Raw genomic sequence first — 19,098 nt, 5'->3', positions numbered from 1 at the left:
GCTAGATATGTGAACTGTAATTAGCCAGCTAGTTAAACAGGCAAAAATGTCCTAAAACTAATGTTATGCAAGGTAGATGTACATTTTTTGTGGGTAACTACCAATTCTTCGTAGCTAGCTAGCTTTCCAGTTTGCCCTATTGACTTACTATGGACATGGGACTTACCCATTCACTGAACGGTCTTTCAGCCAGGACAATGGCAATAGAGACGAAAGAAGATATACACAAGGCAACCGTTTTACTTCATAACTATCAGCTAGCTAAATGTGAATTGTAACAATATAGCTTACCAGATAGTTTAAAATGACCTAAAACGAATAATATGTAATAGATTCGTGGGTAGCTAGCTAACTATTCTTTGTGGCTATCTGGTTAGCTAACAGTAGTAGCTAGCCCTATTGACCTATTATGGGCTTGCGATCTACAGTACGTAGGCAGGTAAACAGGCCAAAATTAACAGCATGTATTTATTAACGTATCAAGATAAAATATTGTAGTCAGGCAACATATGAGATGTGAATAGGTAACATTTCATTGCCAAGTCAGAGTGAATTTTCTCTCGCTTCCGCTCAAATAATGGCCACCATTGATTTCAACAAATTTTGCATAATTTTTAAAGTGGTTGCGTCATATTTCTTTGCGTACCTTCCGTTGAAGCTTGTGCATCGATACATGCTTCACAATATGTACAAACGGAGTACGCATTAGAGAAGTGCCCTCCATGCTCCGTTTTGCACACTTTCATTTGGACTCATACTCTGACCCTCGCACACTTCAATTTGCGTGCTTGGAGCACGGTAGTATGCATTTTGAGACACACCCAGAGAGAATTGAGGAAGACTGCAGTACCAGAGAGAGAGAATGAAGATCACGACTAGAGTACACATTTCCCTAGACAGTGAGACAGACTGAAAAGGCCTGACAAATCAGGAAGAGGCAGAGAGAAGGAGAAAGAGAGGTGAGGAAGACAGTGGTATTTAATGAAGATGAGAGAGATGAAAATGAGAACGACTACTCACTGCCCCAGACGGGGATGTTCTTGCTCTCGGTCTTCATGACGATAGAGGCCATGGTCATGGTGACGGGGATGGCGTCGAAGTAGGACGAGTGAGGGGCCAGGGTGAGGATGGGCGCCTGCGAGGGCGGGGCCGGTTCCCCTTTCACCGTCACCCAATGGAACCCTCCACAGAACCACATGGCACGCATGATCCCCCTCAGGGCGATGTCACAGATCCTGTAGGAGAGAGACTGATTGAGGGCGTGTGTGTTTATTTTCTATTTAACTTTTATTTATACAGGTAAGTAAATTAAGACTTGTTTGCAATTACGTCCTGTTGCGCGCGTGTGTGTGTGTGTGTGTTTGCCCTGGCAATGTCAATCGTACCCAAACCTTCTACAAATATTCCACAACATTTGTCATTATCAGGTGTGTCATTCATTTTATACACCGAGTGTACAAAACATTATATTGAGTTACACCACCGTCGAAGCATTCCACTGGAATGCTGGCCCATGTTGACTCCAATGCAATACAGTTGTGTCAAGTTGGCTGGATGTCCTTTGGATGGTGGACCATTCTTGATACACACGGGAAACTGTTTAGCATGAAAAACCCAGCAGCATTGCAGTTCTTGACACACTCAAACTGGTGCGTCTGGCACCTACTACCATACCCCATTCAAAAGGAACTTCAATATTTTATCCAGCCCATTCACCCTCTGAATGGCACACAAACAATTCATGTCTCAAGGCTTAACAATCCTTCTTTAACCTGTCTCCTCCCCTTCATCTACACTGATTCATAACTTTCACCTGGCCAGTCTCATGGAAAGAGCAGGTATTCCTAATGTTTTTCCTGTCACTCGCTCACTCACACTGACACACAGTGACAGGCGTACCTCCTCCACCAGGTCTCGGTCTCCACAGCCAGTTCAGATCGTCCCAGAGCGGCAGCGAAGGCAAAGGGCCAGGCCAGCAACATGAGGAGCACTGCAAAGAACAGCCGCACTGGGAACACAGTCATCGTCATCACACCGATCTGAGAGAGGGGGGTGGAGAGAGAGAGAAAGAGACTAAAGCAAATGGTCATGCATTCATCCATAAAATTACAGAGAGAAAGAGGGAAATAGAGGGGTACAAATGATCACATTTAAGCGATTGGCCCACACCACACAGGTCAGGACAAGCATCTCTTTTTGTGAAAACAAGTAAAACTACTATAGCTTTGCCTTGGGGCTACACATTTTCTGACCATTGTATGAAATAAAATCTAATTGTATCTGTTGCGTACACATATTTTGCAGATGGTCTAGCTCCAAAAGTACAGTATACCTAACAATACAAAACACACAACTTTCAAAAATAAAAATAAAGAAATATCAGAACGAGCAATGTCAGAGTCCGGAATATAAAAGGTCTGAATGAGTACGTAAATGTGATATCAGTTTTTTATAAAAAATAAAATTAAGCAAAATGGAGCTCTTTTGGCATCAACTCAACTCGCCATGTTTGGAGGAGGAGGAATGCTGCCTATGACCCCAAGAACACCATCCCCACCTTCAAACATGGAGGTGGAAACATTATGCTTTGGGGGTGTTTTTATGCTAAGGGGACAGGACAACTTCACCGCATCAAAGGGACGATGGACGGGGCCATGTACCATCAAATCTTCAGTGAGAACCTCCTTCCCTCAGCCAAGGCATTGAAAATGGGTCGTGGATGGGTATTCCAGCATGACAATGACCCAAAACACACGGCCAAGGCAACAAAGGAGTGGCTCAAGAAGAAGCACATTAAGGTCCTGGAGTGGCCTAGCCAGTCTCCAGACCTTAATCCCATAGAAAATCTGTGGAGGGAGCTGAAGGTTCGAGTTGCCAAACATCAGCCTCGAAACCTTATTGACTTGGAGAAGATTTGCAAAGAGGAGTGGGACAAAATCCCTCCTGAGATGTGTGCAAACCTGGTGGCCAACTACAAGAAACGTCTGACCTCTGATTGCCAACAAGGGTTTTGCCACCAAGTACTAAGTCATGTTTTGCAGAGGGGTCAAATACTTATTTCCCTCATTAAAATGCAAATCATTTTATAACATTTTTGACATGCGGTTTTCTGGATTTTTTTGTTGTTATTCTGTCTCTCACTGTCCAAATAAACCTACCATTAAAATTATAGACTGATCATTTCTTTGTCAGTGGGCAAACGTACAAAATCAGCAGGGGATCAATTACTTTTTTCCCTCACTGTACATATGAAGTGGGTAAAACAGTATGTAAACATTATTAAAGTATGTTTTCTCCAGAGTGGTCAGTGCTGGTCTACGGATGAGCAGTGTGAGGATGTGGAAGAGAGCTAGAAAATTAGATTGACCCATCAGGAACGGCTCCGAGTAGAGGCTCGGGCTTGCCTTTAATCATCAACCATCCAGCAATGACAGACATACAGCTAGTCATCCCTCCTCTTTTTCTCCTTGTTCACTCTACGCTCCTTATGTTAGCGCAATCATGGTCGATGCATACATTAGCTCATACAGAACAAAAAAGTTCATTAAGGTCAAAGGTCAAAGCATCATCTGAGATCAAAGCTGATAACTATTGACCCGTCATCCCTTGCGGGGAATATGGTCATCTTGCGTGTGTGTGTGTGTGTGTGTGTGTGTGTCAGGGTCATGTCATCACTCCTAATAACAGGGTCAAAATGCCACAGCCAGAGGTGGGGAAAGTACCCAATTGTAAAAGTAAAGATACCTTAATAGAAAATGACTCAAGTAAAAGTGAAAGTCACCCATTAAAAACTACTTAAGTAAAAGTCTAAAAGTATTTGGTTTTAAATATACTTAAGCATCAAAAGTATAAATAATTTCTCATTCCACAGATAGCCACTCCAACATAATTTACAAAATAAGCAATTGTGTTTAGGGATTCCACCAGATCAGAAGCAGTAGAGATGTTCTCTTGATAAGTGTGTGAATTGGCCAATTTTTCTGTCCTGCTAAGCATTCGAAACATAACTAGTACTTTTCGGTGTCAGGAAAAATGTATGGAGTAAAAAGTACATTATTTTCAGAAGGAATGTAGTGGAGTAAAAGCTGTCAAAAAGATATGTAGTCAAGGAGCCAGCAGCAAACCACCCTGCATCCCACTGCTGGCTTGCTTCTGAAGCTAAGCAGGGTTGGTCATGGTCAGTCCCTGGATGGGAGACCAGAAGCTGCTGGAAGTGGTGTTGGAGAGCCAGTAGGAGGCACTCTTTCCTCTGGCCTAAAACATATCCAAACACCACAGTGATTGGGGACACTGCCCTGTGTAGGGTGCTGTCTTTTGGATGGGATGTTAAACGGGTGTGCTGTCTCTCTGAGGTCATTAAAGATCCCATGGCACTTGTCGTAGGTGTGTTAACCCCGGTGTCCTGGCTAAATTCCCATAGTCACCTAATCATCCCAGCTTTCAATTGGCTCATTCATCCCCTTCCTCTCCCCTGTAACTATTCCCCAGGTCTGTAAATGAGAACATGTTCTCAGTCAACTTACCTGGTTAAATAAATGTAAAAAAACAACTTAAGTAGTACTTTAAAGTATTTTTACTAGAGGACTGCCCCAGACAGCCAACACTGTCATTTCAGATCCCATCTATCTCTAGAGATCTCTTCCCTCTCCTACTGGGTGTTACAGTAATGTGTTGTTCTCCATATTGTACATCTTATCTCTCTATAATTATATTTCCATCTCTGCCTCCCTTCATTACAATGATGTGGTCTCCTTTCCTCTCCCAGGGGACTATGTATTGCTTCTCTTCTCTTTCCTTGTTTAAAAGTAGCCTAGGCAAAATCCAGCCATATCAGTGGAGGAATTTACTTTCTACAGACTTCCATATGCCATTGAAACCAGTAACCTATTGTTTTATAAAGACTTCCATATGCCATTGAAACCAGTAACCTATTGTTTTATAAAGACTTCCATATGCCATTGAAACCAGTAACCTATTGTTTTATAAAGACTTCCATATGCCATTGAAACCAGTAACCTATTGTTTTATAAAGACTTCCATATGCCATTGAAACCAGTAACCTATTGTTTTATAAAGACTTCCATATGCCATTGAAACCAGTAATCTATTTCTCTCATGTTCTATTGGTTTTCAACTTTCTTTCATTGTCTGGTAGCAAAAACATTTGTGGTACCCTACTGCCTTGTGCATACCCTATTGCCTTGTGCACATTGCCACCCTAATAATATTAAGAAAAAAATGGTTATAACAACATATTAAGCTAAACGTCCTGATCTATTGCATCAGATTCATTGCTTTTTTAAAGTAGTTTATGTACCTAGGTGTACTGGCTGTATGAATTTGGGATCTATCGTCCCACAACTGTGGGAAGGTAGGTAGTCTAGTGGTTACAGCGTTGGGCCACTAACCGAAATGTTGCTAGATCGAATCCCCGAGTTGACAAGGTAAAAATCTGTCGTTCTGCCCCTGGACAAGGCAGTTAACCCACTGTTCCTAGGCAGTCATTATAATAATAATTTGTTCTTAACTGACTTGCCTAGTTAAATAAAGGTTAAAAAATAAAACTGTCCCAGAGTCTGGGCTATTTCTTTCTTGACAAGCTGACCAATAGAATAGGTAAACTTTTCTACTATGGGGATAGTAGATTGACATAGGCGGTGCGTCCATAAAGCTAGGGGAAGCTAAGCTCTCCCTAAGTAAATTGAATTAAATTATAAAAATGATATAGCCTAATTAGCCACTCCTGTCTATACAGAAATAAATAAATAATTCAAAATAGGCTACTAAAGCATGACTTGGCCACAGAGGATCATTAGCTTCCATTACACTTAAAAAAGAATACATCATGAATTGTTTTAAATTGCATTGCCTAGTCTGAAGGAAAGGCAGCCCGCGCACAACTTGGGCAGCGCACGCTGCAAATACCAAATAGATGATTATTGAGTTGCGACTGTCAGTGGAAAGTACAGTCCAAGCCATGCATTTCGCAATATTTCAAAATTCAGTCGCTGGAAAACAGTTTGTAAAGCAAATGGCTATTTATGATTTTGTTGTCATGGAGGACTGATTGGGCTCATTGATTCGAGTTGAAAAATAAACGTTGCGCTCTTGGAATAGCATGCTATAAGCACTAGTGAAAAGCGCTATTTACATGTGAAAAATAAATGCAATATGCTGCATTTGCTGTAGGCCTATTGTTCACCTTTTTGTTGGTGACATTTTGATATCTTGATACGCAGCTGTTTAAAGGGCAAATCCACTGAGAAACAATAACAAAACAGCCGCCCGCCTCTGTTTTGGTAATAAGCTGAGGGATGGGCCTGGAGAAATGTAACCACTCTCAGATTAATAGACAGAGCTATGGATGTAAGGACTGATGGTCCATGATATCAAAAGTATTGTTTTAACCATGTTATGAGGCTATACAGTGTTTGTTTACATTTAAATGTTTACAAACATTGGAGAAAAACAAGCTTATATTTTGGGTTCTCATGGAGTGTGACAGTTGAACTAAGCTCATGAAGCATTTATAAGTTATATTCTTCAAGAATCAATGGAGAGATATAGAAACTCAGCAAAAAAAGAAACCTCCCTTTTTCAGGACCCTGTCTTTCACAGATAATTCATAAAAATCCAAATAACTTCACAGATCTTCATTGTAAAGGGTTTAAACACTCTGTTTCCCATGCTTGTTCAAATAAACCATAAACAATTAATGAACATGCACCTGTGGAACCTTAGGGACACTAAAGAGGCATTTCTACTGACTCTGAAAAACACCAAAAGAAAGATGCCCAGGGTCCCTGCTCATCTGTGTGAACGTGCCTTAGGCGTGCTGCAAGGAGGCATGAGGACTGCAGATGTGGCCAGGGCAATAAATTGCAATGTCCTTACTGTGAGACGCCTAAGACAGAGCTACAGGGAGACAGGACGGAGAGCTGATCGTCCTCGCAGGGGCAGACCACGTGTAACACCTGCACAGGATCGGTACATCCGAACATCACACCTGCGGGACAAGTACAGAAATGTCCGGGAACTTGCAGATGCCTTGATGGAAAAGTGGGGTAACATCTCAAAGCAAGAACTGGCAAATCTGGTGCAGTCCATGAGGAGGAGATGCACTGCAGTACTTAATGCAGCTGGTGGCCACACCAGATACTAACTGTTACTTTTGATTTTGACCCCCCCCCCCCTTTGTTCAGGGACACATTATTCCATTTCTGTTCGTCACATGTCTGTGGAACTTGTTCAGTTTATGTCTCAGTTGTTGAATCTTGTTATGTTCATACAAATATTTACACATGTTAAGTTTAAAAAAAATAAACGCAGTTGACAGTGAGAGGACATTTCTTTTTTTGCTGAGAGAGAGATATATATATATATATATATATATACACACACACACACACACACTACTCAAAAAAATAAAGGGAACACAAACACAATGTAACTCCAAGTCAATCACACTTCTGTGAAATCAAACTGTCCACTTAGGAAGCAACACTGATTGACAATACATTTCACATGCTGTTGTGCAAATGGAATAGACAACAGGTGGAAATTATAGGCAATTAGCAAGACACCCCCAATAAAGGAGTGGTTCTGCAGGTGGTGACCACAGACGACTTCTCAGTTCCTATGCTTCCTGGCTGATGTTTTGGTCACTTTTGAATGCTGGCGGTGCTTTCACTCTAGTGGTAGCATGAGACGGAGTCTACAACCCACACAAGTGGCTCAGGTAGTGCAGCTCATCCAGGATGGCACATCAATGCGAGCTGTGGCAAGAAGGTTTGCTGTGTCTGTCAGCGTAGTGTCCAGAGCATGGAGGCGCTACCAGGAGACAGGCCAGTACATCAGGAGACGTGGAGGAGGCCGTAGGAGGGCAACAACCCAGCAGCAGGACCGCTACCTCCGCCTTTGTGCAAGGAGGAGCAGGAGGAGCACTGCCAGAGCCCTGCAAAATGACCTCCAGCAGGCCACAAATGTGCATGTGTCTGCTAAAAACAATCAGAAACAGACTCCATGAGGGTGGTATGAGAGCCCGACATCCACAGGTGGGGATTGTGCTTACAGCCCAACACCGTGCAGGGCGTTTGGCATTTGCCAGAGAACACCAAGATTGGCAAATTCGCCACTGGCGCCCTGTGCTCTTCACAGATGAAAGCAGGTTCACACTGAGCACATGTGACAGACGTGACAGCCGTGGAGAACGTTCTGCTGCCTGCAACATCCTCCAGCATGACCGGTTTGGCGGTGGGTCAGTCATGGTGTGGGGTGGCATTTCTTTGGGGGGCCGCACAGCCCTCCATGTGCTCGCCAGAGGTAGCCTGACTGCCATTAGGTACCGAGATGAGATCCTCAGACCCCTTGTGAGACCATATGCTGGTGCGGTTGGCCCTGGGTTCCTCCTAATGCAAGACAATGCTAGACCTCATGTGGCTGGAGTGTGTCAGCAGTTTCTGCAAGAGGAAGGCATTGATGCTATGGACTGGCCCGCCCGTTCCCCAGACCTGAATCCAATTGAGCACATCTGGGACATCATGTCTCACTCCATCCACTAACGCCACGTTGCACCACAGACTGTCCAGGAGTTGGCGGATGCTTTAGTCCAGGTCTGGGAGGAGATCCCTCAGGAGACCATCCGCCACCTCATCAGGAGCATGCCCAGGCTTTGTAGGGAGGTCATACAGGCACGTGGAGGCCACACACACTACTGAGCCTCATTTTGACATTTTTTAAGGACATTACATCAAAGTTGGATCAGCCTGTAGTGTGGTTTTCCACTTTAATTTGGAGTGTGACTCCAAATCCAGACCTCCATGGGTTGATAAATTGGATTTCCATTGATTATTTTTGTGTGATTTTGTTGTCAGCACATTCAACTATGTAAAGAAAAAAGTATTTAATAAGATTATTTCATTCATTCAGATCTAGGATGTGTTATTTTAGTGTTCCCTTTATTTTTTTGAGCAGTGTATATATACACACACACACACGTTCAAAAGTTTGGGGTCACTTAGAAATGTCCTTGTTTTTGAAAGAAAAGCACATTTTTTGTCCATGAAAATAACATCAAATTGATCAGAAATACAGTGTAGATATTGTTAATGTTGTAAATGACTATTGCAGCTGGAAACTGCTGATTTTTAATGGAATATCTACAAAGGCGTACAGAGGCCCATTATCAGCAACCATCACTCTTGTGTTCCAATGGCACGTTGTGTTAGCTAATCCAAGTTTATCATTTTAAAAAGGCTAATAGATCATTAGAAAACCCTTTTGCAATTATATTAGCACAGCTGAAAACTATTGCTCTGATTAAAGAAGCAATAAAACTGGCCTTCTTTAGACTAGTTGAGTATCTGGAGCATCAGCATTTGTGGGTTCGATTACAGGTTCAAAATGGCCAGAAACAAAGACATTTTCTTCTGAAACTCGTCAGTATATTCTTGTTCTGAGAAATGAAGGCTATTCCATGCAAGAAATTGCCAAAAAACTGAAGATCTTGTACAACGCTGTGTACTACTCCCCTCACAGAATAGGAAACTGGCTCGAGCCAGAATAGAAAGAGGAGTGGGAGGCCCCAGTACACAACTGAGCAAGAGGACAAGTACATTTGTATTTGGTTTACCCTAGTTTGGGAATACCTGGACAACACCACTGCGGCAATCCTTACCTACAAGCGTTTTTTCGAATTGGATAATCTTTGGATGCCGACAGCAGTCGCACTATTGGAAGACATCGCTTGGAATGTAGCCTATAAAAGCCTATTCCTGCTCTTTTCCCACAATCCATAAAACCCATTTGGTGTGTCAACATAGTGGTCTCTGACTTGTGGTCAGACTCGCTCATGTGGAACAAACCTTTTTTTCCCCAATGCTGATTTGAATGTCATTGAGAAAACAAAGATTTGTCTTATTGGCACCAGGGGAGAGCGTCGGCCATATACCCGGGGAGTGCGCACTGCACACGTTCACTCTTTATCATTGTGGGTCAGTGCCGCTTAAAGTTTGTTTTTGAACAATAACTTCCTCATCCAGTTTAGATGGACATCATATTATATTTCTCTCTCCCCCTTCTCGTTGGCATATTATATGACCAACGTCGTTTTTATTGATCTGTTTATCACTTTCAGCAGAGTAGGTTACCCTGTAATTTGTCGTATTAAAAAATATTCTGCTAATGTCTCCAGTCATAGAAAAGTGTAGCAGAATTGCATGAAATGTGTTTTTCCCCAAGCGAAGAAAGAAGAAACGTATCTGATAGGGCCGATAGCCCAGGCCTCTACACTACACACGCTCAGCCCATTGAACGGTATTTTTTGTGAACAGTGATTGAGTTATATTACTAGCCTATATTATGACTATCCAAATCTACTCGTCACATTACACATAGTAGGCTCTCTTACATACTATACTGTAAGTCTGAACATGCGATGATGCATGGAATGTTTTATTATAAAGGTGAATTTTTATGGACAAAATGTGCTTCCCCAAACTTGAATCTCACGCTCCGCCAAAGCATAGGCTAGTGATTTAGCATAGGCTAGTGATCTTTTAAGATTCATTACCATAATCTAAATATGATTTGTCCTTCTGAGCACCGTGGGTGGACGCCATAATCAGGTTACGCAACAAATGCATATTAGTCCGGTACATTTCTCAAATGTCCGGTAAATTAAAATGCTGCCGGTCAAACGGAAACACGAGCAAATGCACACACTTAGGGGTGGGTCTCTGCCCTCTAAAGGCATCCACATGCATATATTATGACAGCATTTTGTGACGATTTTTTTGTTTCGGTCTACTGCAAGATTTGTTTATTTTTTTAAACTTTGTGCACATTACAGTTTTCTCGAGGCAAGCCGAAGTTCGGTTGCCGAAGTGTACGCCCCTTCGTCCGTGATTGGTAAACAGTAGGGATTCTTCAGTTAAAATGGTTGTCGACTCGTTTTAATGCATTTTTTTTAACTTGTGAAATACGGCACCAAACACCTTAGTTAGATGTACAACTGCGCAACTAAGATCTCCTCTGCAAAAACAGCCAACTTCATGACAGATTTCTTGAGTTACCTTACACTGAACAAAAGTATAAATGCAACAAGTGTTGGTCCCATGTTTCATGAACTGGAATAAAAGATCCCAGAAATGTTTCATAAACACACAAAAAACTTCACTCTCAAATTTTGTGCACAAATTTGTTTACATCCCTGTTAGTGAGCATTTCTCCTTTGCCAAGATAATCCATCCACCTGACAGATGGGGTATATCAAGAAGCTTGATCCTTACACTGCTGCACCTTGTGCAGGGGACAATAAAAGGCCACTTTAAAATGTGCAGTTGTTATAACACAATGCCACAGACGTCTCAAGTTAAGGGAGCGTGCAATTGGCATGCTAACTGCAGGAATATCCACCAGAGCTGTTGGCAGAGAATTTAATATTAATTTCTCTACCATAAGCCACCTGCAACATTGTTTTAGAGAATTTTACAGTACATCCAACCGGCCTCACAATCGCAGACCACCCGTAACCACACCAGCCCAGGACCTCCAAATCTGGCTTCTTCACCTGCAGGATCGTCTGAGACCAGTCACCTGGAAACCGAAAAATGTCTGCACAAACCGTCAGAAACCGTCTCAGGGAAGCTAATCTGCATGCTCGTCGTCCTTACCAGGGTCTTGACCTGATTGCAGTTCGGCGTCCTAACCGACTTCAGTGAGCAAATTCTCACCTTCGATGACCACTGGCATGCTGGAGAAGTGTGCTCTTCATTAATGAATCCCTGTTTCAATTGTACTGGGCAGACATCGAGTATGGCGTCGTGTGGGCAAGCGGTTTACTGATGTCAACGTTGTGAACAGAGTGCCCCATGGTGGCGTTGGGGTTATGATATGGGCAGGAATAATCTACAGACAAACACAATTGCATTTTATCAATGGCAATTTGAATGCAAAGAGATATTGACACGATCCTGAGGCCCATTGTCTTGCCATTCATCCGCAGCCATCACCTCATGTTTTAACATGATAATGCACGGCCCCATGTCGCAAGGATCTGTACACAATTCCTGGAAGCTGAAAATGTCTCAGTGCTTCCATGGCCTGCATACTCACAAGACATGTCACCCATTGAACATGTTCGGGATGCTCTTCTGCTTATTAACAGAAGCTGCTATTATTTAGTTGCATCATCAGTGCCGCCAGGGAGAAATGCAAACCCCAAGGATTTAATCTCCCTGGGCTAACTAACCCTAATGTCAACAAACACGACGTGTATGACAGCGTGTTCCAGTTCCCGCCAATATCCAGCAACTTCACACAGCCATTGAAGAGGAGTGGGAAAAACATTCCACAAGTCAAAATCAACACCCTGATCAACTCTTTGCAAAGGAGATGTGTTGTGCTGCAAATGGTGGTCACGCCAGATACTGACTGGTTCTGATCCACGCCCCTACTTTTTTTTTTTTTTAAAGGTATCTGTGACCAACAGATGAATATCTGTATTCCCTGTATTCCCAGTCACGTGAAATCCATAGATCAGGGCCTACAGGTGCCCCTGTAGCTAGTTGGTAGAGCATGGCGCTTGCAACGGCAGGGTTGTGGGTTCGATTCCCACGGGGGACCAGTATTTAAAAATGTAATAAAATGTATGCACTCTACTGTAAATCACTCTGGATTAGAGCATCTGCTAAATGACTAAAATTTAAATTAACTGATTTCCTGTAACTCAATGAAATTGTTGCAGGTTGCATTTATTTTTGTTCAGTGTAGATTAATTCAGACTATTTTGAGGAAGTGTATACTGCATAGTGAGTCAAACAGTACTAGGAGTTCTACTAGGAGCCAATTGAACCCAGACACCTTAACTCCCTATCTGTCCTTCAGAACCAATCCACCCATCTGCTGCTGCTAGGGCCACACACATCAGAATGGTCTTTGGAATCTTGGTTTGTTGCCCTTCATGGTTGTCAAATATAACAAAATATCCCTCTTTCTCCCCCTTCCACATCCCCTCTCTTTCTTCCTTCCGGTCTATGTCACCAATAGCCCCAATCCCTTCTTTTTCCTCCATCCCCTGCACTCCCCCTCTTTTTTCTATCCCTGTACTGTCACTGATAGTATGACCTTACCATCCTCCACCCCTCTCCCTCCTTCCGGTCTGTGAGGGATAGTCCCAGATCCCCCTCTGGGCATGTCTGTCAGTATAATGAACCAACAGCTTCACGTGCTTATTAGAAGAAGCTGATGTTATTATTTAGTTGCATCATAAGTGCCGCCAGGAAGAAACACAAACCAGAAGGACTTCAGCTCTGCAAGGGCTAACTAACCCTAACTAATGTCAACACAGACACACACAGGCTCCTCAAAGAATGCAGACTTTATCCATAGGCTAAATGGCAGACAGACAGACATTACAATAGAGATTCAGTCAGTGAGTGACTTCTTTATTAGGAATGTTTTGTTAGTTCATTGTGAAGTTAATTCATTTGGGGTGTTTTTGTTTTGCAAACTCCTCTTCTTCAAAACAGGCCATCTGGGAGAGAGAGAGGCCTGAGGGAGGAATGTGCTTACATGTGTTGGTGTGACACACACACACACACACACACTAAAACGTGTTACCCAGTCATATGGCTCTGTTGCCAGCTGCGTGAAGAGAACTAGTGTTTATCTTCAGGCAGAGAGAGAAAGACAGCTCTTAAATGAACCAGTGTGTGTGTGTGTGTGTGTGTCTACGTAGAATGGAAAAACACACCTGGACAACTTCACAGTAAGCTCAGGTAGTAGGCTAGTGAGAACCAAACTGAGATAGTGAACTGTAGTATGGGTCTAACTCAACTAGCAACCTTCACATCTCTGATTGGCCCAAGTGTGTTTACTTTAGCCCAAGTAACCTCCAGCACCTTTCTCTGTCCAACTAGCCTAACTATTACTTTGATCTGAGTTGAACAATAATGTAGATCTAATCTTTGACAGACATGCAATGGCAATGCAATTGGATACACTGTGACGGTGTTCTAAGAAATACAATTTAAAGGCCAACGTGCTCGTGTTACAATAGAAAAGACATTTCCAGAGGCTTGGCCTAGATCCAGAGACTGGAATAATTAGCACCAGATTCAGAAGCTAAATGCTGTTCCAAAGTCTCTGTCCTTTCTGCTCCTTTATCGACTTACGTTCTCCCCCTTGTCTCTTGTCTGCAGTGTGTGTCGACATTATGTGTAAAGTGTGTGCATGTGCGTGCGCACACGTGTGTGTGTGTGTGTGTGTGTGGTTGTGTGCAAAGCAAGCCTCCTGCTGCAGGAGTAAACTCGTTCGCAGTGTTTCTCTTCCACTGCTGGCACAAAATGTTCTGTGCCAAAATGGAGGCAAGTTTCCTGGACACTGTTGCGAAGGGCTCTCCAACCCTGTTCCTGGAGAACTACCGTCCTGTAGGTTCACTCCAACTCTCATCTAGCGCACTTGATTCTAATATTTACCTGGTTGATAAACTGAATCAGGTTAGTTATAACTGGGGTTGGAGTGAAAACGTACAGTGAAAGGCATGCAGTTTTACAGCAAAGAAAACAGATTGTCTCTAGCTCAAACGGTTAAAGAAACACGACTCCTATAACCAGAGCTACCTTTTCTTCTTCCTGCGCGATTTTGATTTTCGATATGTCGCAGGCCATTTTAAACTAATCCCGGGTCGCTAATTATTGGTTTGATAAACAACGTTGTTCAGTCACATTACCTAGCTAGCTAACAACCAAGTAACTTGAAAGTAGGTCTAGGAAAATTTGATTGGCAGAGGAAGAAAGCTCTGCTACTCATGTACTTTAAAAGATGGGATTCATATAGGCCTAATGTAAGCCTAAACTATCAAACATCTCTCTTTCTGGTGCTCCTTACATTCTGTTTGGTGCTTAATGTTTTTTAAAGTGGGAGCAGTGTGTTTGTGGAAGAGAGAGTGGTGTGTGTGCTTATGAGAGGGAGACAAAGTGAGTGTGTGTGTGGTAACTGAAGAGTAAAGAAGGTTTTATGCAGTTTTCCCAATTGCCACAATCAAATCAAATGTATTTATATAGCACTTCTTACATCAGCTGATATCTCAAAGTGCTGTATAGAAACCCAGCATAAAACCCCAAACAGCAAGCAATGCAGGTGTAGAAGCACGGTAGCTAGGAAAAACTCCCTAGAATGGCCAAAACCTTGGAAGAAACCTAGAGAGGAACCAGGCTATGAGGGGTGGCAGTCCTCTTCTGGCTGTGCCGGGTGGAGATTATAACAGCACACGGCCAAGATGTTCAAATGTTCATAAATGACCAGCATGGTCAAATAATAATAATCACAGTAGTTGTCGAGGGTGCAACAGGTCAGCACCTCAGGAGTAAATGACATGCAGATCATTACGCATGCATATTCCTTCCTATTCCTCCAGCCAAGTCGCAGTAAGGCCTTTGCAAATATGAGCAAAGTAGCCATTCTATTCAGTGTTATTATACAGTGTGAAGTTAAATTCAATATATGTTCTATTGAGTAGAAGTGTGAATACAGCCCCACAGTGGAGGTGTCATATTACCCATAAAACCTAGCGGTCAAACAGGGAAATGGTTCCAATCATTTTTCCACCCTTCATTTTCCCATAGGGAATTTTTGAAACACTTAAAATAAAGGCTGTGCTTTGTGTAGGCTTACCCTGGCGTGACGTTTTGATAACCATGTAAATCTCTCTCGTACAAGGTGACTTATCAATATAGTCGGCTCTACTTACTCTGATAGGAACATGCTATTTAGCGTCAAAGTAGAGATTGTGTAAGACTACAAATCCCTGCAAGCTCCTTCACGTTACCTCTGGCTGACACCTTCGCTAACAGGTATTGTGTCAATTTAAAACTTCATACTTGGCCTGGTATTGTATCGTTAGTAAAATGTTGGTATCGTGACAACACTACAGGAGGGTAGCTCTCCGGGAACAGGGTTGGAGAGCCCTGCTGTACAGTATATGGCAGAGAGTGACTGGGACACACCCTAGTCCTGGGGCCGTGTGAGAGACCAAGGAAACAGCAATGGGACATACCACATTTCCTGCACTTATAGGAAGAACGCCTGGTATACTTTCTAATGTTATTGTAATGAAAGTCAGTTATGTTTGGAAATAACAGGACAAGCCACATTTCTCTCACTCCTCAAAATACTAACTAGCTACACACATTAGCTAGAATGTTACGGTCAGGGAATGGAACACTTGGTGCAAATAAGGAAGATCATTTTCTGAATGATGCCATATGCTACAGCCATTCTGTCCTTTGCAGCATGGTCTCATAGTGACAACTGCATGTCCAAGCCCCATGGCTGTGTTTAAAAGGCCAAACAGAGAGTATGGGACAACTGTGTGTGTGGTCTTGTTCTTCTATCCAATGAGGCCAAAGGCTATTTTAAACTTAGAAGTTAGGTTTAGGGTTAGAATTTGGGTTAGGTGTAGAGATTAATGTTGGGGGAAATAGGATTTTGAATATAAAAAACAAAAAGTAGAACTCCATGAGGATAGAAGAATGTGTGTGTAATCAAATTGTTTTGGTCGCGTACACAGTTTAGCAGGTGTTATTGCAGATGCAGCGAAATGCTTCTGTTTATTAACGTTAGTTCCTATCAATCAATGAGAGAGAGAAAGAAAGAATGTGTGACCCAGATCTATTGAAAAGCCACAGTAGGCAACCCTCCCTTTAACAGTGAAGGCTGTCCAGTCATTTAGGACAGCAGTTTTACAGTTGACTGCGATTATTGGACATGGAAATCCAATGCCAACGTTTGACATGCAAATGATGAAAATCAATATCACCAATTCAATAGTTACAAAACGTTGGCTCTGGTATTTTGTAAATAAACTCTTCTTTATTTGATCAAATCACCATAAAATTACAGCATATGTTTAGATTTGAGTTGAGTCCCTAAATGTAGCTTATGGTCGAGATATACCAATTATTCTAGCAACATGCAACAACAAGCTTAACAAGGCAAGGAAAACTTGGTGGGCGGAGAATAATCAAGTCTCTACTAGTAGCTAGCCTGCTAGTAGCTACTGTAGAACATAGTCATGTTAACTGTCTAGCTAACAAGCAAAATAAAACATCAACACATCATTTGAATGTTCATTAGATATGATGTCGTGAAAAGTTGAACGGTTGCTTACCCTGATTTTCTCCAAGGGAGTGAATCGTAACTCGTGAACGAAAGGATTTCTGAACGGGGGAGGCAAGTCCGACCCATCTCCATTCTCCGAGGAATGATGCTGCTTATTTGGCAACTTCATAACTGAAAACAAATAAACAAACAGTTATCAGTTAGCAACGGGTTCTCTTCAACAATAAACAGGCAATGCTTCTTTGAAATGGACTATGTAGGCTAGCTTCACGGTGCTGATCTGTAGGCTCGAGGACCATCAATTCGTTCTCGTCTGTGAGGGAGATGACGTATGTGTTGTGAGCAACAATACTGGAATCGGTTGTTTGCCTTGAAAATAAAAGTTCTCCAAGTTCCCCATCTAGTTGGACTAGATGCTAAACGAGTTGGGAACGTGGCTATATAGGATCAACTGAAGACAATAATTAGTTAATTTGACAAAAGTCAAAAATCTGTTGAAATCGCACTGTGATGTATTAGACATCAGAATTGCATTGGAGGCATTCTTATATTGCAATGTATAGTCTTACCTATGGCTCTTGGGTCCATGGAATTGGGTATCAGCCATCTCAGTGACACTCAGAACACAGCTGTGAAGAGCATAGGTGAGGCTGTACATTACAATATGAATGGTGATTTCCCACAATTAAAGACCCACAATAACAGTTGCGACGCTAATATGTGTGTGAGGGGCGGCGGGGAGTTATGGGTAGGCCTTCATTGTAAATAAGAAATTGTTCTTAACTGACTTGCCTAGTTAAATAAAGGTTAAAATAAAAAAAAATGGATGTGGGTACTCAGACCAACAAGCCACTGCGGCTACTCATAATGAGTTCAGTTTTTCTGTGGTCCCCACCCCCATCAAAGTTGCCCATCCCTGGTCTTGTCCAATTGTGGCATGATTCCACTATTTTAACCGTTAACACGTTTCAATTGGGACTTTTATTCTGAAGGCAAACCGCCGATTCCACTATTGTTGTTCACAACACGCTGGTAGGGAGATGTGGGGCGGTGAAGGGAGGATGGCTAATTTGAGCATGCAGGGACTGCGCACGCGTATTAAGGAGTCCCTTATTCTGAGATCACTTTGGAAGGTGTAGGATCCTCTTAACACTTTTTTTGTACAGTGGTGCCACAAATTCAGCACACACACACACACACACACACACAGGCACACACACAGCGATAACTGGTATGTGTCTTTGAGAAATGCCAGATACCTTTTGAGTGTGTGTGTACGAATATGTGTGTGAATTTGTAGTGCTTCCTCTCTCACTTGATCCACCAATAAATGTGTTACTCAGTGCAGATTAGTGTCATTGACTAGACATAACATAGTAAACATAAATCTGGGACACTCAAATTAGCATAATATGTTATGTTAGGTATGGTTACATAAGATAGAAGGTTACTTAAGGCAAAAACGATAGGAGGGTGGTTGGTCGGAGGGGTGAGCGTATAACGGAAACATCTAGCAAAGCAAAGTTTGCGTGTTCGAATCTCATCACGGACAACTTTAGCTTTTTAGCTACTTTGCAATTACTTAGCATTTTAGCTAGCCCTTCCCCTAACCCTTAACCTTTTAACTAACCCTAGCCCTTAGCACTAACTTTAGCCAGCTAGCTAACACTAGCGTAAGCCACCTAGCCACTTAGCTAAAGTTAGCCACAACAAATTGTAATTCCTAACATACCATACATTTAGCAAATTAGTAACATATTGTACCTTTTGTAAATCTGTAACATATTGTACGAATTGCAATTCATAATATATCATAGGGAATAGATGATGGACAGCCACAAATGAATACTTAACAAATACAGACAAAATCATTTGAAATGCTCTGAGACCATGTTTCTGAGTTTGAAGTCTTTGGGTCTCTTTTGTTTTAGCCTGGTCTCATAGACTAGACGTAACATAGTAAAAGTACACTCAAAT

At 42.3% G+C, this 19,098-nt stretch overlaps 1 protein-coding gene across 2 annotated transcripts in view; it reads right to left on the bottom strand.

Moving 5' to 3' along the window:
• LOC115175643 (lysophosphatidylcholine acyltransferase 1) overlaps positions 1-17,448 on the bottom strand; it is a 36,153-nt gene extending 18,705 nt beyond the window's left edge. For both annotated transcript variants that reach the window (XM_029735047.1, XM_029735048.1), the window contains exons 1-3: positions 17,171-17,448; positions 1,900-2,039; positions 1,021-1,235 (exon numbers count right to left, since the gene is read on the bottom strand). In XM_029735047.1, the coding sequence (XP_029590907.1) occupies positions 1,021-1,235; positions 1,900-2,039; positions 17,171-17,290 (475 nt within the window). In that variant the 5' untranslated portion in view covers positions 17,291-17,448. The remainder of the gene's footprint in view (positions 1-1,020; positions 1,236-1,899; positions 2,040-17,170) is intronic.
• Positions 17,449-19,098: the final 1,650 nt, after the last annotated feature.

This window comes from Salmo trutta, chromosome 36, assembly GCF_901001165.1.
Source record: "Salmo trutta chromosome 36, fSalTru1.1, whole genome shotgun sequence".
NCBI lineage: Eukaryota > Metazoa > Chordata > Actinopteri > Salmoniformes > Salmonidae > Salmo > Salmo trutta.
Note: the sequence above shows the minus strand (reverse complement) of the source record. Positions and strands in the feature narration are given on the sequence as shown.